Source organism: Phalacrocorax carbo, chromosome 2, assembly GCF_963921805.1.
Source record: "Phalacrocorax carbo chromosome 2, bPhaCar2.1, whole genome shotgun sequence".
NCBI classification, from domain to species: Eukaryota; Metazoa; Chordata; class Aves; order Suliformes; family Phalacrocoracidae; genus Phalacrocorax; species Phalacrocorax carbo.
Window position 1 is genome coordinate 26,222,713 of NC_087514.1, and position 26,717 is coordinate 26,249,429.

Genomic DNA, 26,717 nt, shown 5'->3' on the forward strand with positions numbered 1-26,717 from the left:
GTTAAAATGACTTGCTAGCAAGCCACTCACACCTGTGAGCTGACCACACCTACTTTTCATCAGCAAAAAAAGCTTACCTAAAAAAGGTGCTCTGGAAAATCTGATTGTTGAAAGTTAAGCCCTTGAACTCATTAGTGTTATGCCTCAGAACATCTGAATAAAATGGGCTCTTGCTTTCTGCCTGAACACTACTTAGGCTGGGACATCGTCTTGTGTAAAAGGATTTCTACAGGTTTCTTTTAGATATGTTCTTGCCATTTAATCCAGTTACCCTCTGTGTAACTGAGAATGACCCAGTCATTCTGGGGACAGGTGGGGGTGGAATCAGGTGTCTCTGCATCACCTTCGGTTTTGCTGCTGCTGCTGCTGCTGCTATTTGGTAGCTTTTTATGCTTGCAGAAGTTAACCCGAGGCAGTGTTTCTTACAACACTATACACAAGCAACTGCAAGTTTTATAAATGTAAAACTTCATCCCAATGGAAAGATTATTCCACTTAGGCAGGATAAACAACAGTTAGATGCACTAAGTGGTCTCTTGCTCCTTCGCAGATTATTTCACTGTCAATTCAATGTACACTGTTAGTTTTTATCCTAAATGTGCCCAAGTGCAGTAGAAGTGTTGCAATTTTTACTCTGGGCACAGATAGTATTTTACAGACCATTAAAAAAAATCATTTAGAAAACAACTAATCTCCAGTGTGAAGGTCAAGTTTCAGACTTCTTATTCCTGATGGGGCTTAAGAACGTTTTTGGGTACATGCAGTACGGCAGAGCTGCCTGTCACTGTACAGCAGAGCCGTCGTCGCTGTGCTGCACTCCCCGGCAGCTCCAAACTCAATCACAGCAAGGGAACAGAGCAGAGATTCTTCCCGGCAAGAGCACCGGCTACCCGATGAGTCACGGGAGCCTGCGCTGGCAAGAGACCGGCTGCAGGCACAAACAAGTAGCTCAGATTTCATCAAATGAAAGGCAGTAAACAGCCACTTCCTAATATTTACTACAATAATTTGCTACTGGGGGAAAAAGATAAAATCAGTACTCCAACTCTGCTCTCAGAACCAGGCATTCTTCTATGGGTTCAGGGATATTACAGGAAAATACAAAAATCACAATAATACAATCCATAAGCTGCTTCCACTTACACATCAACCAGCAACGATGATAACCACCCTTTCATTTGCATTAAGAGATTAGCTAAAGCATGTCCCCAGAGGGAAGGTGCCACATAAATACAAGGTTTCTGCATGTCATTTTCATAATCTGCCTGTTACAGAAGAGACCATAAAAGCCTGGCTGCGAACTCAACACTCACTGATCCACTCGCCCTTGGTTTTTTTTAACTTTATTTTCAACTGAGTAATGGCGCTTGACCCTCACAGATTACTCATTAGCTACAGGAAGTTCAGCTGCAAACGTGAAAGGAAAAGAGTCTGATGTATCTTAAGATCAGCAGTTTAGGTGCAAAGGCTAAAATTAGTAGGCTTCAATTAAAACCTTCAGAAGAGAGACTTTTCCCTTTCCTTTAATATTTCCAGCAAACAAACTATGAAGTACCAGCAAAGAGTGTGCAAAATGTGAACTCAGCTAAAGCAAATAAGTACTTATTTCTTCTGTATAGCATCTTCTACAGTGCGGAAGCTGACCGCAAAGCCTTGCAAGAGAGACACCACGGGCACTGCTGCCTTTCCTTCCACTGGATGTGAAAAGCTTATCAAAAAAGAGCAGGTTAAGACTACCGCAAACCAAAAAAGTACATAAAATATACAGAGACTGACCATATTTAATCACTACTTTAAAATTTTAAGAGTGTAAAAGGTCTGGGAGAAGTACTAAGTTACTCTCTGCTTTGACACCATCAGAAGTTTCATCCCCAGCGGCGGTTTGACAGGGCCGAGCAGAGGCCTGCAGCGCCGGGGCTGGGCTGCTCAGCACCCTGCCTGCCGCACACCGGGGTCCTCCAGCCTCTTCCAGTGGCTTGGCTGACACTGGCCCAACAAAAGCCAACTTTGCAACACGCTTGGTCATCCTTGTTTTAAACAGTTACTCGATTGCATAAGGGTTTGGTTTTTATTCCTAAATCCGTAACTACATTTATTTCCCCTTTATTCTTAAATCTCCTCCTGTATATAATGCATACATTAAGTATAAACTTATACTCCCAGTTTATTAATCCCTCCTGACAGTGAATAAACTTGCTAAAATACTTGTCAACGTAAAAAAACCAGCCGCCCTGTTTTCTGTCACCCTTGAAGGCCCACACTTAAAGAAAATTAAACACATAGGCTTGAAGCTACACAGTATATTTGTAAATAAAATAATTTGACAGAACAAGATTACAAAGTACGAAACAAGCCCTTTCAGGAATTTGTAAGTACAAGAGAAGTCGATATTAAGTCCACTTTGTAAAGTTTTGAACAAATAACACTGCAGGATAAGAGTGTTACCATAAAACGCTTCTGTTTTTTCCTTAATGCTTTCTCAAAAAGCTTGGACCATATACATCCATTTCAGATTAAAAATCCCACAGACGCGCATTGGTTTGGTTACAGCTTCAGGGACCAGTGCAGCACAGTCCCAGCAGCAAGTTTCATTCACAGATAAAGATAAATTTGAAACAGGTACAAGAACATTCTGCAAAATATAGGATGGGATCTAACTTTTAGCAACCCTTTTCTCAGCCCCTAAAAAGTGCTGAAAAGCAAGCACAACGTATAGAAACACCAGGAAAAACACACAAGGAGACGGACTCTTTAACAAGATACGTTAATATTTGACAGCTTAAGAAAAAGGAAGCAATTGCATCAGGAAGAAAATGCTTGTTAGTCATCAGAAGGTGTGTACCAGGGAGGTTTGTACTTTGATTCTGCAGAAAAACTGAAGTTGACAAGTCTCCATTCCTGAATATTGAGTAAGAGAGGTACAAAAAGTAAGCACTATTAACTGAAAGTGCCTTCCCAGAATAGCCCGTTTTCACCTGCTGCAGGTCATCATTTCCTCATCTTTCAGGGAATACGTATACATAACTACTCATTTCAGCTAGTCTCTGAGTACACGCTATTGTTCGTTGCTTATCTGGCAGTTTTACAGAATCTCCCTGGTTCCTAGTCTCTATCAGAAAGCATTTTCCCCTTTTTATGTTTATTTCAAAGTAGGTCAAATACTCTTCAGTGCTTTAAAGAAAACACCCTTATTTTCAGAAATTTCCCAAGCCAGAAATATTAATGCAATTTCCACCTGAAGCAATGTATGGCAGACTGTTAATGCAGAGTGCCTCCCTAAAGACGCTAAGTGCATCTTTAGCTACCAGAAATCTCACAGAGGGCTACAGCTTTGAAGTGCTCTGTTAATTTTTATAAAAGAAATTATGACTGACATTTACAGCATACAGAATGGGAGACTAGTGCAATATGCAGCATTGATTGTTTATTCAATAAATATTTAACCCAATTATTGCCAACCAAGGCAAACAGTGCAGAAATTGTCACTTAAAGAGATACAAAAGTTTAACATTTTTTTCTATAAAGTCAGTTGCTACTATATTCATACAACTATTTCAAAGAGGTTTTTCTGCTTCAAAATTGACGCTACTATTATAAAAATATAGAAACATAGCATCTGGGGGTTTAACAGGTCTTTGCAGGTCTAACGTTTACATTTATATAGGAACATGACATTTCTGTATTCAAGAACTTATTAAAAGTAAAAATGAATACTATGGTAGAGACATTTTCTGCACTGACGATTTCATTATAGTTCTTAAATACATTTCTCTTGGTCCTTGGTATACATTTAGAATGAAATAACTTGCATCTCACATTTATCCTGAGGTCAGCTGTGTAAAAAGGAAAGCCAATTTTATAAGGAGACTCGCAGGCTTATTGTTCAAAATACGAGGTTCTTTTTAAACAAGCCAATAACACTCCTGGGGGCAAAAAAACCAAACCCAACTCTCACCAATGTTTTAAGAAGCAAATTTAGTGTCATTTTTGGGACTTATTTCCAAAAATATACAGGCTATCACATCCAAATGCTATCTAAATCACCCACCTAAAATTTCAGTATGCATCTGCCAAATTTGAAACTTCAAAACCATTCTGAAAAGAAAAATGTATAAATCCCCGCGAAGGGTCACCCTGAGCTTCTCATCTCAAGACCCTGACCCACAATGCGACTCCTGCAAGGAGAACCCCGCTGAAGCCTGTGGGAATCTGCAGAGTCTTCAGGTCTGCCTGCACAGGCGAGGACGTGTGACTCGGGTCTCTGTCACCCACCACGGAGTACAGTTACGACCTTGTCAAAGCTCCACTTTGAACACAGCAGTTATTTTCAATAGCACCAACAATCTCTCAGATACCAGCATCAGGCAAATACAGACAACATAGAACAGGTTTGTTTCTTCCTGAATCAGCACAATTGGTACAAGGCACTGCTTGGCATAGGAAGTCATAAATAAGAGCAAAACAAGACAATTTCCAAGTTTTGTGACATTTAAGTTTGCACGTTATGTCACATTTCAACTTACTATATACCATGGTTAAAAAAACCAAGATGGTCTAAGGGATTAACCAAAACATCACTGTTCCATGCATGCTTACAGTTTTCCTCCCCATATCTGAAAAAAACCCACCCAACATATCAATATTACACATTAGGGAGTATGGGTTGTTAAATTAAGAAAGTAGATTTTATTCTCCAATATTCCACAAAAGTCTAACCTAGACACAACTCAAGTATAAGAAGTTGGTTCTAACAACATTTGCAACAGTCTATCCCTGCAGAGGAGTGAAAAACCTATTGTCTAGAGAATTCAAAGATTGAGGCACATTGCAATTGAAGATATTCAGGCATATTTTATGGCTAGAACAGGATTTTTCTGAGGAACCTCACTATAGACTTCCCCAAAAGCAGCTCCATATGGTTTGAAACATAAATTGCAACACACAGGAAAACGTTTGGTCCTTAATCACTACTGTCTTCATCGTCATCATCATCAGATACATCATTTAAAGATGATTTAGGTGACTGGCTGTAGGAGTCTGATCTAGTGGACTGACAAGCAGCCATCTCCCCGCTAGAAAGAAGATCATAGCAGAAGTCGCAAATTCGGACAGGCTTGGAAGACTGGCTCGGGAGAAGAAACCTCTTTTCAGAGCAAGGCCCGCACACAACAAAGCCGCACTTGCGACAGTGGTGGCGGCGGTTGACGGGCGTGAATTTTGCTTTCTGACAGCGCATGCACACAGTGGCTTCCGAGTCTGGTACCCAGACAGCTGCATGTTCATTGCTAGGAGTCTTCCCACTTTTGGAAAGCAAATCGGAAACACACTTATTTATGTGGTTCATCCACTCAGACTTCTCTGTAGCAGTGGCAGCATAAACTGCAAAGGACTTTGTTGGTGTCTTGATAAGCCACCCGTTCCTTAAGTCTCCCTCATCCTGGATGGAATCAATAGTGACGTTTTCCAGCGGGATTATGTGCTGTTTATTGTATTTCTTCTTCTGGATGACAATGTTACCATAAACAAGAATGTCATTGAACAGGAAGAACTGCCTCGCTTTGGGCTTCTTCCTACACAGCTTTGTTAGCACTCCCTCTCCAATCAGAACACGACCAGGAATAGTCAGAGGTTGACCAGCTGCTCCAAAGCAGTTTTCCACTATACTTATTCTTCTAGTATTTGCCTCGCTGTTTGCCAAGCGATCCACCATCTTTCACAAGTATCCTAAAATTAGAAAAAAAAAGTCTGTTGTTAGAACAGGACTGATTCAACAGCAGCCTTCCCCAAGGAAGGTACCAACCCCGCATTTCTTAAAATATCTAACAGAACCCGCTGGCTCAGAGGCACCAACTTGGGCTAGATTTAAATAAGTATTAACACCTAAGAATTTTTAGCAACCAATTAGTCTTTTTTTCAACAGCAAGAATGTTCCATCCATCTGACAGCTATCTTTACCATGCAGGCAGCACCCACGGCACCGCTCTTGAGAGCCTCTGGCAAGAGTCTAGGAGGCTTCCCCTCTAACAAGGTTACTGCATCGGGTTTAATGCTCATATTTCTCTGCATATCCTCCTCCGCCTACTCTCTGGACTGCAAAAGAAAGTATCATCCATCATTCCAAATTCTAACACTGACAGAAACAACTTAACTGAGCAGCTTGGAGATCCACATTACTGTTAACACAAAAAACCAAAAATTATGTAATTGATGTTCACATAGGAAACCACCATACTCAAGCTCAGTATTACTCTTTTTTCAGTATGTAAACCTTAAATCGTGGGCCAAAACCACAGAAACATTTTGTATAGGCCACAGCTTGCACCCCCCCACCAGCTTTCATGGCAAACTCTTGAGCCTGGAGCAGGGAGCGAGTCAAGTCTGGTGGCCCATCGCCTGCTTGTTGCTGCCTTTTTGCGGTGGCCCCACAGTCCTTCCCTCCTTGCCTACTCAAGCCACATCTGCATCCATCACGATCAGGCGATGTACACAGCAGAGCAGCACAGAGGTCAAGTCACACAGCTCGTAACTGCTCCTGAGAAAGGCTAAGTGACCTGTACCAGTCTAAAGTTTAGGCAAGAAGGCTTTGTATTTCAGGAAGCTGATAAACTACAGAGTACGTACGTTCCAATTATGGATTAAAACCACCCCTTGTCCTTCCTCAAGTAGCAAATAAGACTTTCTCTTGTAAGGGTAAGAGATTCCTAAGGCATCCAACAGGGAACTGAAAATAAGAAGTTGGCAAAGTGATTCATATCTCTGCAAACCACTCTTAAGCCTGTCTTTTACCCTAGAGCTTCCTGGGCAGAAGTCAGGCAAAGGAAACTCCTGCCAGTGTGATCCAGATCTGCTCCCTACAAGCTCCTCCTGAGTACAGCCATGAGCACAAACCATGTGCTTGACGGATCAGTGAGACAGCTGGCAGAGGTGAGTACTAAGGACAGACCTGTCTCTTGGCATGCAGAAGACAGCTCTCCTGTGCCTTCCTTTCCAGTTACCACAGGGCAGACGGTTTGGTAGAAGTCAATGCTTTGAACAGGCCTGAAGGACAGCAGAGTAGCAAATACTCCAGTGCCTGTTACCTGCACTTCCCAACATGATCCCAGTTTGGGAAGTCCCCTGCATTCACCTACCTCTTTTTTTAGATCCACGCTGCCTGCCATCAATACAGCATCAGCCTATAACCAAGATGAAACTGGGCTGAAACAAGGCTCAGACTTGATGCTGCCCATACTCTCTTGTTCTGCCATAACCTGATCCAGTCAATCTTCTTCCTATAAATCAAAGCTCAGCTTCTCCCTTACAAAATAGGGATGAAAATTCCTGATAGAAACTTGATGGCAGAGAAATCTCTCATCAGGCCTCATCTAAATAAGTGTTACCCACGATTTCACAAATCCACATGCCTAATGTTTAGTGTGATTAAAAAAATAACTTATAAATTACTGTTTTGAGAGTCTAATTAGCTCCATGCTAAAATAGTTTGACAAGTGGGCTTACTCAGATACAACTAAACTGATCTTTTTTTAAAGACATCATCTTGTGTCAAAGTCTGACACTGAAGACAGAAGAATCTATTAAAGGTATTACTCAGCACTTCCTTTGAATTTTACATGCCTTACAGCATTTTTTACAATATGTGAGTATTGTGTTAACCAGTTTTATGGTTAGTGGAATTACAAAGCCACCAAATCTGAAATTATTTTGATCTGCAGAAGGTCAAGACAAAACACAAACTGAGTCATAAAAAGCATTCAAGAGATTTAATTGTGCTGCATCAAGGCACACAAGTACACCTATGCTGTTTCCACCAGGTATGAGTCAAACCTTAAACAAAAAAAAAGCCAAACAAAACCAAAACTAAACAAACAACAACAAAAAAAGGCTGACATCCTCCATTACCCTGTCCAGTGGCTCCCCATTTGATCAGTCAGGAAGTATTTTCTTAACAGTAAGCTTGAGTCATCTTTGCTGCAAAACAAATGTTTCTTTTTGTTCTTCAGACAGAATAACCATCACTACCTGCTTTATTACGCTTTCTGAGGACTAATGGGCTTGTCACCTATCTCTAAGAGAGAAGACTGGGAGTCCAAGTGGAAGGATAAAAAAAAAAAGAAAAATATAAACAACCACCCCACGTTATTTCCATCTCCTTCAACAGCCCTACTTTTCTGAATCATTACTCTCATCAAGGTTCTCAAAGTTTTTCCATCATTCTCCTTAAGAGATGCCCACAAAGGGACACTGTACTAAACCCCTAAATCCTTCTGCAACACCAGGCTTGGCTGATATGGTTCTGCTTTGCTTCCTTCTGATGGCGATACTAGTTTATGCTATCTGCCTCCCTCCCTGCTCCCTTCTGGCATTACAGAAGCTACACAGTGAATTAGATCAGAGGGCTGATCAAGCTGAGAACAAACCAGAGCTTTAGGGCCCAGGCTGGCAGGACAGCTGCAGTTAAGGGAGACCATGGAGGAATGGGAAGGGAGGTGCTTGCACAGCACCCTGCATAGGAAGTGCATTGGCTTAAACTGATCAGTAAACAGAAGTATTACAGTATATTATTTTTCTCCCAGAGAACAGCAGAAGACTCAAATTACATCAGTACAATTCTTTTTTTTAATGCTGTATCTATACAGGCCTATCCAAAATATACCTTTCAACAGACACCTTATTTCTTTCAAGTATTCCAAGCACCAATACTAATTTATACACATGGAGACACACAATACCCACCTTTATATGTTTTATTCAGCATTAAGATCTAGCCACTTTTTTTTTTTTTTTTATATACACCTCCCAACTACCTACTACCATATGGCAAGGAGGCACACTGGCATGCGTGAGTGAGTTTTCTGGTTAAGTGATTGGCTTTACTTCTACTACGGCCTTGTCTAATGCAGAGATACGACTCCACAGAAATGCTGTTGGCTTGTCCCAACTATTATCTCCCTATCTACCAAGGAGAAAGTACTAAGGAGGGAACAAAAAAGATAAACTAGGAACTTTCTGATGTGTATTTGCTTTAGTCCTAAACTCGAAAATCAAATTCAGGTGCCTGACTGCCAAAGCCCAGGGATTTGTAATGAGCGTTAACTGCCAAGTAACCATTCCCATCTAACAATATACTAGCAACGAAGAGCCTCTGCAAGAGTCAAAGCTGAACCAACAGCTGCTTTGGACTTAGAAAGCAAGAAGTCAGTCTGAAGTTATTTAGTAATCCCATGTTCCCTGTGAAGTGGGGAAGGAAATCAGTCAGCAGAGTGGAAAGGGGACAGACCAGAACAACATGCATTACTTCTAAACTTACATTTTAATACAAATTATCTGCAAGTTAGAGCAAGTTAAATGCTTTTGCTAGTCCACAAGGGCGACGCACACCCCACCCCACACCCCCCCCGCCAAACCCCACAATCACACTGATGAGTTTCAGTGAAGCAAGCTCTTGGTGTGAAGTTACAGCAACTTGTAGGAAGCACTCACTGTTCCACAACTCCAACTCGGCACTCTCTGCAGTCCCTGCCAATGAACAGCAAACTTTGTTCAAGGTCACCATGAAAGCTTTCAAAATACAAGTCACTGGGAGAAGAAAACAGGGGGAGAGAATGCTAAAGGTTTTAATTAACTGTTGTCTAGGACAACCTAAGAGCAAACAACTCTAACCAGGATCCTTTAATAATCATCATGGCTTGAAACCAAGACACATGACTCCAGAACTTGTGCTGAAGACTGTACTTTCAGCTTGTTGTGAAAATAATCACTTACTGGACTTAAAGCAAGAATCCAGGGCAAGTTAAGGACTATTAAGTCAGACAAGATAATAACATCTCTGCTAGATTGAAACTTTTGTCTATAACGTTCAACAAATTCTCACCTACCAGCCTCAGTTAAGGTAGTAAAAGCCACAGACTGCTCATGGATTATTCTACCTTTCCAGGGCATGAATTGTATTTTCCCTACACTAATAGATTAGACTTTTTAAAATAAGCACTCTAACATTTTTCTCATCAGTTTCTAGAGAACTAAAAATTAAAAATTCATCTGAAGTCCTACACACGCTAATGTTCATTCACTTTCAGCAGCCTTTTCTGAGAACGGAAGGAAGTTCAGAAATGGATCATGAGAAACTACCTGGAAAGTATTATGATTATAAATAATAATGAAACATGGTAAGATAGACCAGGAATACAAAAGAGAAGCTATCCTTAAGTCACAAAAGCTAAAGTTAGGAGAAGAGGTGCACCTCTTTGTCATGAGCACACAGACCAAGGAGATGTTAAATTAAAATATTGTCTGGACACACAAAGCAACTTTTAACCCCAAGACATCACAGTCCAAAAGCCCTGCAAGGTTATCAATTACCAGTCTTTTAAAAATATAATAACCTTTTCTTAAAGCATATGCAGATATATTGTAGAAGATAACAGATCACACCCTGGAACTGGGTGGCAATATCCTCTTCTCTGCCAGCTAAAACTTTTCTCTGAAGTTTCTACTGTTGGCCACTATAAGAACCACATACTGGGTTACTGTCCTCAAGATGCAGAATCTCAAGACCTGATCAAACAAAGCAATTCCTGAGTGATGGAAAATTGCTAAAAACATGCCCCAGTTCTTCCCAAAGCAAGTGAGGAATAAACCAGAACCATGTGCTTCAAAATGACAGGCTAGACACCCTTTAAGACCCCGTTAATGGGAGAGTGGGAGCATCTTGTACAGAGTCTTGGTTTATAGATGCTATGAAGTCAAAGAACCTCAAACCTATTGTTCAGACATATCACATTTGACTCCAGCATACAAACTTCCGAAGGTCCCCAGGCCCTTATGCAAGGACGACTCCATTTGTCTATAACAACCATCAGTATATCACATCAGATTCATTTTCTATGTTCAGCCTGCAGTGTAGTACTAGCTGCTAGTCGAAACATCACAAAAATAAATACATCACCTTGTAAGAAAAATTAGCTACATAGAGCTCCACCATGAGCAGGGTTTAGCAGCCTTTCCAAATAAATAAATCTCAACTCTCAAAATGCTCCAATTCTTCCAGTTTGTCCTCCTTCTCACACACATGCTCTCAGTAAGCCCATTTCAGGATGAAGATGCTAGGCAAAGGCTTTCATCTCTGTAGTGTAATATGCTATTTAAAGGTGACAAAAGATTTCATGACACAGAAAGCCCCAACCCCCCTACCACATGCAGAGCTGCCTTTGACACTAAGTTATTTCTACTTTTACTCACAAGAAGCTTCTACAGAAATAATTCTGTTATCAAGATGTCTAGATCTTCTTGCTTCCCTATTTCATGCCAGTTTTACATCTGTATCCTGTTAGTGAGCACAGTTATCTTCAAAGTGAGCAAACATAGATGTTACTGAAACCTTTGAAGAACTAACAAGTTGCCCACTTACAGAAAACACAATCCATGTTGAGGAAGTCAAATATTTACTAGAGTTATTAACATTCCAGGCTACTGCAGCAGGAAATAGATGGGATAGAGTGTAACCTCAGCAAGTTTGCTGATGATACCAAGCAGGGAGGAGTGGCTGATAGACCAGAAGTCTGTGCTGCCATCCAACGAGACCTGGACAGGCTGGAGAGCTGGGCTGAGTGGAACATCATTAAATTCAACAAGAGCAAGGGCAAGGTCCTGCATCTGGGGAGGAACAACCCCACGCACCAGTACAGGCTGGGGGCTGAACTACTGGAAAGCAGCTCTGTTGAGAAGGACCTGGGAGTGCTGGTGGACAACAAGTTGACCATGAACCAGCAATGTGCCCTTGTGGCCAAGAAGGCCAACAATATCCTGGGGTGCATTAAAAGGAGTGTGGCCAGCACGTCGAGAGAGGTTATCCTGCCCCTCAGTAGACTAGAAGACTGAGGGGGGTTTCATCAATACCTATAAATACCTGAAGGGTGGGTGTCAAGAGGATGCGGCCAGACTCTTTTCAGTGGTGCCCAACGACAGGACGAGGGGCAATGGGCACAAGTTGGAACATGGGAAGTTCCACCTAAACATGAGAAAAAACTTCTTTCCTGTGCGGGTGCCAGAGCAGTGGAACAGGCTGCCCAGGGAGGTTGTGGAGTCTCCTTCCCTGGAGACACTCAAAACCCGCCTGGATGCGTTCCTGTGCCCCCTGCTCTAGGTGTCGCTGCTCAAGCAGGGGGGTTGGACAAGATGATGTCCAGAGGTCCCTTCCAACCCTTATTATTCTGTGAAAATAATTCTGTTAGGATTGCTGTGCACTGACAAGTCACTTCCCACGTAATTGTTTCTTTCTGCCACCGTATCCTGGTGACCAAACTGATGATCTCCCAGGACTAAAGGCTTCTACAGAGCTTATTTAAAATAGGATGAAGTTTATTTTATATGCTAGCTCTGCTCTTGATAGAGGCCAGACTAAACTGCACAGAAGAACAGCTGTAGTTGAAGACAGACATAAGGAGTCAACTAAAAAGAAAGCAACCCTGACGGACATAGCTACACCTAATTCAACACTGCCAGAAAAGTCTTCCATTACATTAGCACTGTAGCAGCTGGCATGATCACCACAGTGCAGAACCATAGATAACATAAAGGTGCTGGAGGGGAGAAATGAGATGAAAAAAGCTATTATGGTGTAGTGATGCAGACTGCATACAGCTCAGCACAAAAATATTTCCTCACCTCAGCTCAGTGTGTGCCACCATCACGACCAGCACTCCCTTTAGACTGCAGGACAGGCACAAAATCTATGTAGGAGAGGGACACAACCTGAATTCCCAAGTTTCTTCAGCAATACAGCAGAACCAGCAGTGCTCCACTACTTTCTGGCATAGGCAAGAACAAGCCTTGTCCAGTACACAGTCCCTGCTAACAAGCATTGATTAATACGCACCTAAATTTTAGCATTATTTTTCTTCAGCACTCCTTCAAGGGAGGAAAACGCTACTGGCCTTGTCGTAACTGCCAGTTCATCTATCATCACTTTTACAATTAGCAATTAGGCTGTCAACAATCACATTTTACACACTACATTAATACCAACCAGCTAGTCTAGATTTCTCAGAGCCACGGTATCAGGATGGAGGCAGCTCATCCATTACTATGTATATTCACAGTTAAGGTGACAGCTTTAAAGAAAAAAAAAAAAAAAAGTGTATTTAAGCTGCTGTAAAAAGTACAAGAGCTCAAAACTAATCACACAGAGGCTCATCCAGTCCTAAAGCAGCAGTAGATCCTGGATGTTTCCAAGCCAGATTCAGTAACACAAGTTCAATAAAAAGATGTTACTAATCACAGTATCTGATCACACCATTAGAACGGATGAAATGAGATCTAGATATTGCTGCAGTGAAGCAACTGTAGAGAACAGAAAAAAGACGACTTAGAAACAGAGGAACACACAAGAAACAGAATAAAGAAAGAAAAGGTAGAAATAGTTTTAAATGAAAGCACACTGTACCTTGCCACTCAATAAACTTCTAAATAATTTTTCAGCTGTCATACAGAGCTGCTGTTCTCACACCTGCATTTGCACCTACAGACAACATCAGCAACTATGTTTCACCACATAAAAACTAATCCATTTTGCTTCTTGCCTAAGATAACATGTACATTTCATAAAAAAAGTTCGTCTGAAACGTTTTTTCATGTCTGACTCCACAACTCAAAGTCTCTGAATCAAATAGAGATTTCAAACAGAACTGAATCTTGCTTTATAATACTTAATCACACAAGTTAAACATACATGGAATGTACAGAAGATCAATAAAACTTTTACAAGACAGAAACAAATTGTAAACCTGAGACAGACAAGGACTATCTGCAGATCAGATACCAGATGTGCATTAAGTGACTGGTTTGTAAAATGACTCCTCTTTTGGATCCACAAAGGAAAAACATCACACTTTCCTTAAAAGAAGTTCATCAGGCAGAATCAGTCATTTAGTACAGTTGTTTGTTTGGGGTGTTTTTTGATTTTTTTGAGTTTGGGGTTTTTTTTTTAGTAATAGGTTTCAAATAATTGTTATATATTATATTATCACATCATGCTCATTCAGCTTTCCTCTTACACTTTGCCTATGCAAGGAAGACACACTAATTTGACTTACAGGTGAATAAACAAAGACAATTAAGTTACACAGAACGCTCATACATCCCTCCGATTTAAAGCTCTGTCTGAAGTAATATCACTACTTTTTGTGAACAAACTTTCAGCTCTAAAGGCATCTCAGTTCCGTACTCAGTACTCTAATCTCTATTAATATTAGATGTATTGCTCTTAAGAGAAACACTTGACTTTTTGCACCACCGCCAAGTAAAACAGTGTAAATTTCTTAAGTGCAACTTGTTTAAGGAACCTTATCAATGTCTAATGCTCTGCAAATAGCTTTAGTGTGGAAAATTGCTGAACTAAACACACGCACAGCAGATGTTCTAAGCTTCTGATAGAGGTAGGAAGATAAACGAGCAATAATTAAATCTTATTTTGGCCTTGCTAGTTGCAGCTCCTACACAGCCTCCTTCAATACATACAGAGGAGGATGATACCATTGCTTGTCCTGAATGTTCCACTGTGTCATCTTTGTTGGCAAAATTAAGCAATTAGGTCTGATTAGCAGTAATCAGAATCTAAGCGTTCACACACAAGTTAGCACTACCTGTCAAGGACCATAACTGTAATAACGATAGCTGGATTAAAGATGATGTAGAAATACCAGCAAGAGGTATTTAGTTAAATTTTATTTCTATCATCTGGTATGTAGAATAAAATATTGAGGAAAATGAAGTTTTACATATCCATTAACCCATTTATGAATTCATTAATATTTCATTCTATATTTTACTGTTAAACATCTATAACAACTAACTGCAGGTTTTCCAACATTTATATATTTCCATTATTCTCCAGTTGCTTTTTATAAAACAGTAAAGCGACCAATTTGACCATAAAGTTAAGTGAAATTAAAAGAAATTTCACCCCAAAAGTATTACATTGAGAGGAGATACAAGTATGACAAATGATTTCTGAAGGTCTTTATCGCTGCTAAAAGCTGACATGACAGTAACAACTAAACGCCTGCACTGTGCGGGAGCTAGCTGTCCTGGAAGCTATTTAAAACAAGAGACAACAACTGTCACTTGAGGAGAAATACAGCCTTCTAAAAAGCAGTTCTCTAATAATTCTCTTCATAGAAGTATTTCCAAAACTGCTGTATTTAACAAACTGCCTTGCTATTGCTACTGTAACCAGCTGGCTAGGATGCAGAGGATAACCTGATGATATCTGAAAGATATGAGTATCAAGAATGACAAAAAGCTACATCACGATACTGAAAAGAAATAAGGACCAAGAGAGTAAAGAGACGACACCAAGGTAGAGATGACAGCAGGAAAGGATGCAGTAAGATCCCTCTGAACTTCAACACAGTCTTTATCCAGAAGCCTTTTGACTAATCTGGTTCATAGCTGCAGCATTCAGGAAAGTTCTGGTAGCACGACAAACTTTGACTTGAATTACAGTCAAGAAAAAAAATTATTACCTTTTGCTTAAGGCAATGTACACTTTTGCCTCTTTGCAGAATTTTTCACACCCTTATTCATTATTGGCATTTAATAAAGTCAAAAAAACAGCAAGATAGAACACCAGAAAAGGATGGTGGCACTACCAAGGCTGCTTTGGGTTACTCTAAGGAAGCAAAGATACTTGTGACATTTTCACCAAACGCTATAGAGAAAACACAGCGTAAGCATCAATCAATACTACCCTGGCAGGAAAGCGGAGTAGATGATACTGTGGACCTCTCTCAAGTCCCATTTCTGTGATTCTCAGTGTAATGTTTTCTACACAAATGTAATTTTTTATTTTTCCTTCCCCACTGTGAAGACATGGCCTCCTGCATTGCACAAGCCTGTGGAGCAATAGATGCAGCGTGGGGAAACACAATGAGCTAACTCACTCCCTTACTGGTATATCCAGTATGAACGAGCAGTCTTAACCTTTCATTTGTCTCAACCTGTTGGCTAATGTTCTGGCATCAGCCAAGACTCACAGAAACCATGCCGGAAATACATTAACAGCAACCAAGTTACTCCATACTGGGTGCCCTGTGAATACTCTGCCTTGCCAGTATTTTGGAAGTCTTTAGGTTATTTCTCAGTCCAGCATTTAGTCGTGTCCAAATACATCATGAAAACAAATCCACACATTTGTCTAGTCAGATGTCTAGATCTAGATCCTAAACCTCTAATTACTGTAATAACCCAGACAGATGTGCTTGGTTTTTGTTTTTAAACTGCTGCAAATGACTGTCAAAAGTCTAGTCCCACTAAAACTCTTCTTGAGGGTACAATGCAGAAATCCCTATTTTAACTGCATAATCATCTTACAGTTTAGTAATTCTTTCAAAACATTATAGTTAATTTTAGCATACTCTAATTTCCAGCTTCCGAGGAAGGACTGCTGTTTCCCTTTAATTGATCGGTTGTGTGAAAGTTGCTCATGGAATGTAAAGTATTCTAAATAAAGAATAATCAAAAAAAAAAACCACAAACCACCCTTTATTATCAAACCTGCATGGCAAGTGCGTTACTCCTCAAATTTGCAATATCCATTATCCAACTAAGCTAAGAATGCCTAGAAAGGCCAATTTCATTTTGGGGATGGAGATCATCTCTAGGTATATCTTTCAAGATGTATGACCTTATATTCCCCAACCCACTCAGAAGCTAGTTTGGGTACAGGAAGCTATTTTCAGCAAAAGACTATCGGTTTTGCCAAGCAGCATATGTATTAGCACAGCATGAGCAGAGCAATGCTGGTTTACTATCCAAGTTTCTCTGCTGAACAAGTTAGCACACTGCCTGAGCTGCTATATGCAGGCAAAACCACCCAAGTTCCGCACGCTAGCTTCTCACGAGGTTTGGTATTCAACACAATGAACCTCAGCCTGAAAGAGAATGCCAATTCAACCTGCTTGTAAACAGAAAGAACAGCTCCCACATCCTGAATGAGTTGTAACGCTACATAATCATAGAGGACACCTGAGGAAAATAAAGGCAAGCGGAAGCAGGCTGTCCCACCAGACAAGTCTGGCCAGTTTGCAGGCTGCCCCATGCGAAGGGCAAGAGGAACCACCTTGGCCATAACACCACGTGCTGTAATGCCAGCACCCCTGCTCCAAGCAAGGAACGTGGCACCCATTAAAGAGAGACAAAAATCCAGAACTGTCGAGTCCCAAAGCTGTTCCCACTACCTTCTGCTGCTTGGCATTAATAGAAAATATGAAAGGTGGAAACCCAAACACTGCTGAATGGTTCATATCACAGGAAAGCGCATGATCAGGAGAGCCTCAGTCCACTCCTAGACCAACTAAAATGGAAGTGATTGTATTTTTCCCCCACCCCCAACTTCATTAGAAAAAGTCCCTGAATGCCTCCTCTTAGGGTAGAAGAGACCTCACTGCAGAAGCCCAGGAGCAACGTTCTTGTAAGAGATCCAGATTTTTAATGAAATCAGCTGCTTATTACCACTGTCAGGCTTCTATTTATAATGAACCATGGTAGCTAATATTGTTTTTGTCTCCTGGCATGACAGAGACAGAGCTGCCACTAGAAAACAATACACAGCTCTCCACCCCCCACCTCATAGTCAAGGGCTGGAGCAAAGAAGAGAGCAACTTCCTAAATTCTGTTCATCTCCATGTCCTTACCTGTCTGCCGACAAGCTGAGCACTTCCCAAGCACCGATACAGGCTTACACAGCTCTGAACAGCACACGTGAAACACAGTACTGCCAGCTGAACCGCTGACGGGAAAATTCTTAAGGCCTTTCAAGATGCAAAGGAAGAGGTAGCCAGCATGTGCATGTGGAAAACAGGTAATGGCTAGACTTAAAGGAATTTTTAAAAAGCAAAAAAAACCACCACCCCACAGCACACAGCCACACAACCCTAAAAGCTTGAGTTCTGCAAACAGAGGTGGGCAGGCAGGCCTGACCCACCATGAACAGTGTTTCCAGTTCAACAACAAACTCATCTATCAAAGCACAGAAAGCAAAATCCAGGCAACTATGGGCATATCAAGTACTTGCAGCTGTCAGCATACTGAAATGGGTGTAAGTAAAACAGCTGAGGTTTTGTATGTTTTATATAAATGTGTGTGTATACATAGTTTACAAATATATAGTTTTTATATATATATATAAAACACATATGCCCTTTGAAATTAACCAACAAAAATTAACTGAAAAAAGGCCGATATTCAGATCAAATTTTTGCCATCATGGGAAAATATCCTAGTATTCCAACTTTCCATTTGCATGTATTTAGGAGCACCGGCAGCGGTTAGCTTAGCCTCTGGTGCTAGCAAACTGCATCTTTCATCTTAACCAAATACTGGGAACATACACCAGAATAGGGTTTCAAAACCAGCTTCCGCAGATTTTGAGCCCAAAAAAGTTCAAGTTCCTTCCAAAGTTCTGCACAGCTGTGAGTAGCTAAAAGGCATCAGAAGAACAGCAGATAACAGACCAATACCTTAAAAATGTGCCAGAAGTGTTAAGGGCAGAGAAGCCTGGGATCCTGCTCCAGCAGACACAAACCCCATGTGTTGGGACGGTGCCTAAAGGATCAGTCGACCAGATTGCGATACCAACTCTGGAATATATTTTTCTGTTTGCAATTTAGTGTTTCCCTACTCCATTTTTTTAGCTGTTCAAAGAGTCTCTCCCAGCAAATGTTATTTTCCAGTTTGGCAGCAGTGATTTACCCCTCCCTTCCAGGCTGCCTGGACAGGCGCCAGGTGTGCCCTTCCCATCTGATACGCTGCCTGCGAAGGAACGGCTTAACTGACAACAGCCCCCTTCGGCAGCACCACAGCACCCCTATGCACTAGCAAACAACTTGCCATACACAAATACTACCACACTAAACATTAAATGGATATTGGGTGAGAGACATGAAAAATCAATCTAAAGGATCTGACCAGTTTCAGAACAAGCCAGATCCTGCCTTAAGTTTTGCTAACCCAGCACAACAAAGAGTATCCACAGCATCAACATACCTTTTAAATCTTGAAATATACAGATGTATTTAAATTCTTTTGTGGAAAGGACACAGTATCATTAGTATAGAAAAAACAGATCCAGATACAGCTGTTCTACAAGAAGTCTTGCCAAATCCATCTTGCATGCAGTTCTCCAAAGCCAGATTGGTTGTGTGGTTTGTTGTTGTTATGGATTATTGTATTTAGAGCACACACGAAGGCAACTTGGTAACAGCAAGCTAGACCATCTCTCAGTCAATGTGAAAAAGAGGATTTGGTCTTTGGTAACTGAAATAAACAGTATCTGCCAGCACACTTCTTGCAGCATCTTTAACCTACAAGTAGAGAATAATTACGGAAAGATTTCCGATGTGTATCTCACATGTAAGTATACGCTAAAAATAGCGCCTCCTAGATTTCAGAGCACCTGCATGTTTTAGCACTTGAGAGCTACCAGAACACCTACGTGTTCAAGTGAGCTTCCTCAAGTTCACAGAATTTTGTTTTCACTTTCTTCATGAATGCACACCTGTGACACACCTGACTGTTCACTGGCTTATGTCTTTTTAGAATGCACAGGTACTTAAAACAACTGGTGTAAAAAAAAAATTTCTTTTTCAACTTTTCTTTAGTTTACCTTTATTATCATTATGAGAGAAGCTACTGAATTTTACTAACAGCCCAGCAAGGACTAGACTATAGGTAATTGATTATAGCATGACTATGCTATAGGGAGAGTTACCAAGTAATCAAAGCTAGGCAAGAGCCATTAACTTACTACAAATTACTGCAACACAAAAGGACTTTTGCTTTTAGCCAAGCATGTTTTAAAACAGAGCAGTTTTCCCACGCACTCCCACAATTTACAAGCACAGCAGCATAACCACATCATATTTCATTTCATTATATCAACATTCATTATTGTCACATGCACGTGTCCTTTAAATTCAGATATCCTGTTATAGAAAAAGAAGCTGCATGATAAAGAGGCTTCTTTTACCAGCTCAGCAATTCCAAGCACTTCTACAAAACCAGAAAAGACACAAGTCAAATAACACTCAAACTCTTTCTCTGACCAGGTGTAATCACCTCAACTTTCTGCTGCTCTTGACCTAAGTAAGTTAAGAAATGTCCACTTCAGGGGGCAACCCTAGTACTATATTATACTGTAGAAATATGTTCAGGAGGCCAGGCAGCTGGCCGCTACTCTACAGGGTCAAATGAAGCATTGCTGCAGCACATTTTCAATATTATAGTAGGAAAACCAGAATATTCAGACCTACTTAGTTCCTTAAAATTCTTAACTGCTTTTAACAAAAACAAAAAAAAAGCCAAACAATTTCTACCACTATTTCACCAGCAAGAACAGACTAAGGGCAAGTATGGCTGGCTGCAGGGAATCTTCTTCCTATTATTTAAACCTCCTGAAAGAAGTTGCTTAAATCGGTACCAAAAAATGGCTGAAGCCCCAGTAACCATGTGCGCAGCAGGGCTGTTGTCAGGCTGCAAACCACCAGCCCAGCAGAAACCAGGGGGTCGCTGGAAGCCGAAACACAGCTTGGGGCTTGGAACAAACCACATATTGCGATTTTCAGGAAGCTCGAGAACTCTGAAGTGCCGCAACTGTGGACCTGTCACTGCCGACCCTCAGCAATAGTTAAAATGTATTTATTCAGCAATATTTAAAATACATAAGTCAAGCACTGCGTTGCTCTTTCTTGAGCAAGGGACATAAGCCCTTTTTTACACCAAATGCTGCTACCTGGTAACACATAGGTGGATGGCGACCTTCTAGAAAACTGACATCTGACAGCTATCAACAGAAAGCAAAAGGAAAGCAAAGCTTTAACAATGATACGGTAAATAGAACTTGTCAGTCTTCAATGTAACCAGCTTTTCAACCAGGACCTGTGTGTTAAAAGGGCAGTTCACTGGCCTCCTTGCTGCTAACCTGGATCAGAACTGGGGCAGGGGGAAATCACTGTCACACACAGCCTTCAGAACAAAAGTATGGTGAAAATCAGTCTCAGAAGTTTTACATTACCAAGTATTGACAGCTAAGTCAGGAGAAATTTAAAGCAGAAGGGGGGGAAGGAGTAATTTCCTGAAAGAACTCCGTGACACTGCAATACTGTAGGTGGCCTTCCTGGTAAATGCATTCCCTTTTTCCCTATTACTGCTTGTCAGATGTGTTTGATGTTATTTTGAAGTTATATGGAAAGCACTTGGAGTACAGACATGAGAACACTCGGCACAACCCAGTCCTCCGAGTGCGATAAACAGCATCCAGGGGCTCATGGTCCACGTGATTCTCATCCAGCAAGCCATTTTCCTTTGCTCTTAGGCACTTATTGCTGCAGCAAGATGACACAATCTAGAGGAAACTGAAAACTGCACAAGGCTTTGCACTGAAGTTAACCTGCACAGCTCACTGTTCTGAGAAAGATGCTATTTGACAACCTGAATGGCAGCGTGTACAGTACAGTCTTTAGTATTAATTTGCATTAACAAATTATGTGTACACTTTAGAAATGCAAATGTCAAAAGAACACGCTGTAACTTTTCCTTTTGCAGAAGGCATACTAAGTACACTAAGTACTTAAAAGCAAAACAGTTACCTCTAGATGATATGTTTGAGGTGCAAGAGGTACCTAGTGAAAGCTAAAGCTGCTGATAGAAAGATCAGATACATCACTGTCTCGCAACCCCCCCATATCCGTTTGAATCAGTACAACTTCTCAAGAGATTGCACCTCAACACAGTAACTAACTGCTTGCATGTCATCTTACTACATTCAGGAACGGAAGGGAGGTGTGGGGGGTGTGATGTAGAGAGAACATTCCTGTATTTGAAATCCTTACCTTGCAACTGTGTTCACTTCTACATTTACACAAAGTGCCAAAATCCTGCTATGTTACGTACACAATATATTTAACACTGTTTTATCATAAAACATAACAAGGCAAATTAAAAAAAAGAAAAAAAGCCACTCTCTTCAAAATAATCCTTAAGTTATTTCTCATCACCAGTAGGTTAAAAAAAAAATCATTACATCCAAGGCAGTAGGACTCTTACCTATTTACGTAACTTTAGAAACCCAAAGTAAACATATGACTGCATTTTTTACTATCTAGTGCTGAAATGTCAGGCTGAAAAACATGAAGTACTCTTCTGTTCAATAGTTATGCACAGTAATATCTTTTTTCATAAAAGGAGCATCTTTGTCTACAACTCTCAGTCAGGTCACTTCTCATGGAAGCAGACTCGTTTATTTCAACAGGACTACTCACTTGGCTCAGAATTTGCAGGACTACTTGCTAATGCAGCTGTCATCACATCTTATAGCTTACGACAATGTTAAAACAATCTTTAGTATGGTAAACATATTCTACCACACCTGTCTACAGAGTAGCTTTTCACCCCTCTCAACTATAAAAGCAAGTCCTCTGCTAAATCATGAAAACAAAGTTATTCTACAACAGCCAACTTTGCATTTGCTGCACAGGGAGAAAGTTTTAAATAGGCGGTTCTATTTCAAAAGCCTATTTTTGCACCTTATTTATTCTCTTTTGGAACAATCCCAGTTATCACACTTCCATCAAATTACTCAATCCTTGCAAGTAGTAAAATATGCATATAAAAAGCATCATCTATCATTAAAAAAAAGGACAAAAATTAAATGGAAAAGTAAGCTTGACTATTAACAGAGCTTGGAATAAGTCACAAATGTACCTATAGAACTTGAAGCAGCACCGAACAAGGTTTAATTTCTTAATACAAAACCCAAGAAGTTAACTAAGTTTCTCTAAGTATCTAAGAAACTTATCCATTGTTAATGCTGGGGTTTCCGTATTTGACATTGCCCACTAATAAATGGCCTTTAAGAACAAAAACTTGCATGCCATTTGTTTGCTTGACCAGCACTTCTAACATTTTGCCTAACAGATACTTTTTCAGAAAATTATATCTGCAAGTATTAAAATCCTCAACTCTGCCTCATCCACATGTCATGCCTTGACCCTAAGCTTTCATTTTAACACCCCTAGCCCTCTTTGACAAGCATGTTACCAAAAATGCCACAAGTGTAAGCCAGTGTTTGTACACTGCCAGCAGACAGCACTTTATTGCCCTCACTTATTTACCTCTTGGGGAGGTAGATGAGACATGCCAAGCTCCATCATATCATATACCTCACCTGAAACTGCAGTTCCATATCTCTTTACTGCCGTGACTCAGGAGAGACAAAACCTTCCTGCATCCTAAAAATGCTGAAAGCTGAAAGTCACAATGCTGTTTGACTATAAAAACTATTTTACCAATAATAATTTTTATAAAATAATGGGCTTCAGGATGTTACAGGTAGATGTCCTGTTTATCCAAGGACATATGTAATACTAGGGTTAAGTCTCAGCCCATAATTTAAGGGAAACAGAATGCAGCTCTTGCTAAATAATGATTTCATCACTGCATATAACGAAAACTTGCTTCTAGGTGAAAAGACACTACTCCATTTCTTTTTAGAAGATATGGCAGAGGAAACCGATCCAGCTTCCCCAGCTCCAAACTTCCACTAATGGGTTTTCATTTTGCATTTAAGAGGCCTCCTCTGTGTGGATTTCTGTGCAGGGCAAAACTAAGAGATGCTCCAAAAGGCACGTGGCCAATTTATATTGAGAAGCAAGAATTCAGGACTCAGGCTTACAACACTTCACTTTCACTGCCTTTTTCAACATAAGTAACACAGCCCTAATACAACTAGGAAAATGCTATTTAACAAACTGAGCTGACATACATGACATTTAACTACATAAAGATTCTTATTTGTCACTTGATTAGTCAACAAGTATTTAGATTATACAGTTTAACAGCAAAAACTTCGCCTTCTGAGCTGAAGAATTCCCTTCTGCATGTTGAGTGCATACAAACCAAATAATCTGTAGCATCTCAACACTGATTGCACTGCCATCTTTAAATACTTCCCTTCTTTCAGATAGCCATCCCTAAAATAATCCAATATACAAGTCTTAGAGCTTGAGAGCTGAGTATTTAAGTTTTCTTTATTTCAGGAGAGAAAGAGGAATTAGCAATCTCAGTTCTAAAACCGATACCAGTGTTGTGGGTTTGATTTTAGACTTACTTTGCCTACTGTATTAACCTCATCTCAATTCAAGCTGTTAGGTACATCAGAGCCTCAGATGTAGTCTTTGTCAAATAAGCATCAGCCCCTAGAGTAAGCACTCAGCACACTGGACAGCCTGAGTTCAGACTTAATGGACTTCTGGAACCACTCATCAATTCATCCAAAACAAAGGCAAATGAATACTCTTAATCTCTGGCTAAGGATATAACCAGTCATTTTGGTTATCAGCAACTATTGCACTGAGACTTCGTGTCAAAACTTGAGCTATAGCCGTTTCTCTTAGCGGCGACAAAGTCGATGCCAAGACGCGCTGCTCAGCAGACTCGCTCTTCGCTTTCTTGCTGTGACGAGCAGTTTTGCCATTTATAAATATCGGTGTCTGTGCACACAGTATTTCAAATGAGGAGAGAGGAAAAACATGTGGCCGTCTTTTCCTGAACCGCTTTCAGAAAACATCTTATGCGCCACATGGATCTTAAGCAGACCAGTCAGGTTCCTCTCCCAAAATACAAGAATTTCACAGGAAAAAAAAATTAGCACCTTACGGTCGCAGCCGCGCCACTCGCCGTTCCGCTCCTGGTTTTTGTGGGTTTTTTTTTTTTTTACATCAAGACTTTTCAGGCGACTCGCTCCGAGAAGGACGAAGAGTTTAAAGGGGGGGGAGGCTAGGCGCTTTCCCCGCGGCGGGCGCAGCCTCCGGGGCAGCCCGGCGGGGCCCGCCGGGGAAGGAAGCGCCCTCCGCCCCGTCCCGTCCCGCCGCCCCACGGCGAGCGGCCGCCGCCCGGGCCTCGGCGCCAGTCACGAGAGGGGGAGTTTCAGGCATTTATGTAACACCGCGGGGCCCGTGCCGTTGTTGTTTCCCCCCGCTCCTGACGGCGAACTCCTCTCCGAGGCCGCGCAACTCCCTCAGCGCCCTGGGACAAGCCAGCGGCCGCCGCCACCACCACTCCTTTCCTCCCCAGCTCCCTCCCGCCCCGCCACCTCCCTCCCGGCCGGGACCGCCCCAGCCCTGCGGCGGGGCAGACCCCCGCACAGCGGGACAAACCTCAGCACGGCGGCGGTTCAGCGGAGCCCGGCGCCGCCTCCCGCCGGGGTAAGCTCCTTCCCCGCCAGGCAGCCCCCTGCTCCCAACATGGCCGCGGAAAATCGGCCGGAGCCCCGGCGGGAAAGGGCTCCGCGAGGAAAGTTTCCCTCTACCCTGCCCGGCGGCCAAGCCCCCCTTCACCCAGGACGCGGCTGGGCCCGCGGTGCTCACCCGGCGCCCTCCGCTCCGGCTGCCGCCCCAACGCCCGGCTGCCGCCAACCCCGCCGCCCTCTCCCCGCTCCGCCGCGGTCATACACCCCGCCGCCGGGGGACGGGCTCCGGGACACCGCCCGCGCGGGGCGGTGCCGCCGCCATCTTGGGAGGAGCCAGGCGGCGGGAAGGGCTGAGGCGGTGGCGTCCCCTCCGCCGCGGGCCTGGCCCCGAAGAGCCGCCCTCCGTGGGGAGAGCAGGGCAGGGCCCGGCGCTTCTCAACCGACGGGTAGCACCTCGTGGAAGAGGAATTCTCAGTACACGAGAACATTACCTCAAGTTTTTTTTGGAAACTCCACATTTCCATTCTTTGTGCACTGTCCCGGATCCATGTATTCTGTGCATGGCGCCAAGCACAGTCTTCCACACGATAGTGACGTTTTTCATTACCTATCTCTACATAAAGCTTTTACAGCACCTGGAAGGGAGTTATGTTTTAGTTTGAAGGGTTGCCAGTCAGATCGGAGAAACTACAGCTGGCAAGCTAGCACGACTCCCACCAGGAATGCTGCTGGAGGCACAAACACAAGAAGCCCCTTCCCTCCTCCATATCATCACTTTTCAGCATCTCTGCATCAAGCCAACCAGAGCAATATTTTCGAAATCTAGTGTGCTGATCAGCAGCTAACCAGGTCCTTTCGAGATTCCCAGACGTTGGTGGGTGCTACCAGAGTGGAAGGGCAGCTGGGGTGTTTTGGGGAGCTGGGAGCTGTGGGGCAGGAGGGAAGGGGTCACAGCTTCCCTGTTTTGGCGGTAGCACTGTGTACTGCTACGGTGCCCCTGCGGTGCCCAAGTCTATGCTCTGGAAAATGGCCCAAGGGGGTTGTTTTTTAAAGAAAGCGTCACTTACATGCAATACAGCAGGGTTTCATTTTCCGAATTTCACATTATTGGGCAATAGCTTTTCTGGGGAAAAAAATAGAGTAGTTAGGTGGTGGGGCTTTCCAGTGGTAATAATGAACCCACTGAAGTTCCTGAATTTCATCTGAATTTTTCACCCCAGCTCAGATGGGGACACGGATAGGTAAGAGCCACATCAGCGAGCTGGGTCTCTCCCCCTGTGAGAGAGGGACATGGAGGGCTGAGCACATGTGTCCTCCCACCGGGCACCACGGCAGCCTGGCCATCTGCTCCTCCCCTCAAATCCAGCCAGTGCTCAGCTCAGCCCGAGCAGAATGCTGCCCTAAGGGTTTACTGAGGGACAAGAAATGAAGGAATGGTGCTCTTTCACTGTTGTGACAGATGTAGATTCTGGACAGG

At 42.1% G+C, this 26,717-nt stretch overlaps 1 protein-coding gene across 5 annotated transcripts; it reads right to left on the bottom strand.

Annotated features, from left to right (window-relative positions):
* Positions 1-2,285: 2,285 nt before the first annotated feature.
* Positions 2,286-25,526, bottom strand: PLEKHF2 (pleckstrin homology and FYVE domain containing 2). 5 transcript variants are annotated; one of them, XM_064442360.1, is made up of 2 exons: positions 25,419-25,526; positions 2,286-5,724 (listed from the first exon to the last, which is right to left on the bottom strand). In XM_064442360.1, exon 2 carries the CDS (start codon positions 5,708-5,710, stop codon positions 4,961-4,963), a length of 750 nt encoding a protein of 249 aa, XP_064298430.1. In that variant the 5' UTR covers positions 5,711-5,724; positions 25,419-25,526; the 3' UTR covers positions 2,286-4,960. The 5 variants fall into 5 exon arrangements, with proteins under 5 accessions (XP_064298430.1, XP_064298431.1, XP_064298432.1 ...); XM_064442361.1 differs by having other exon boundaries at positions 25,209-25,503; XM_064442362.1 differs by lacking the exon at positions 25,419-25,526 and adding an exon at positions 24,704-25,126.
* Positions 25,527-26,717: the final 1,191 nt, after the last annotated feature.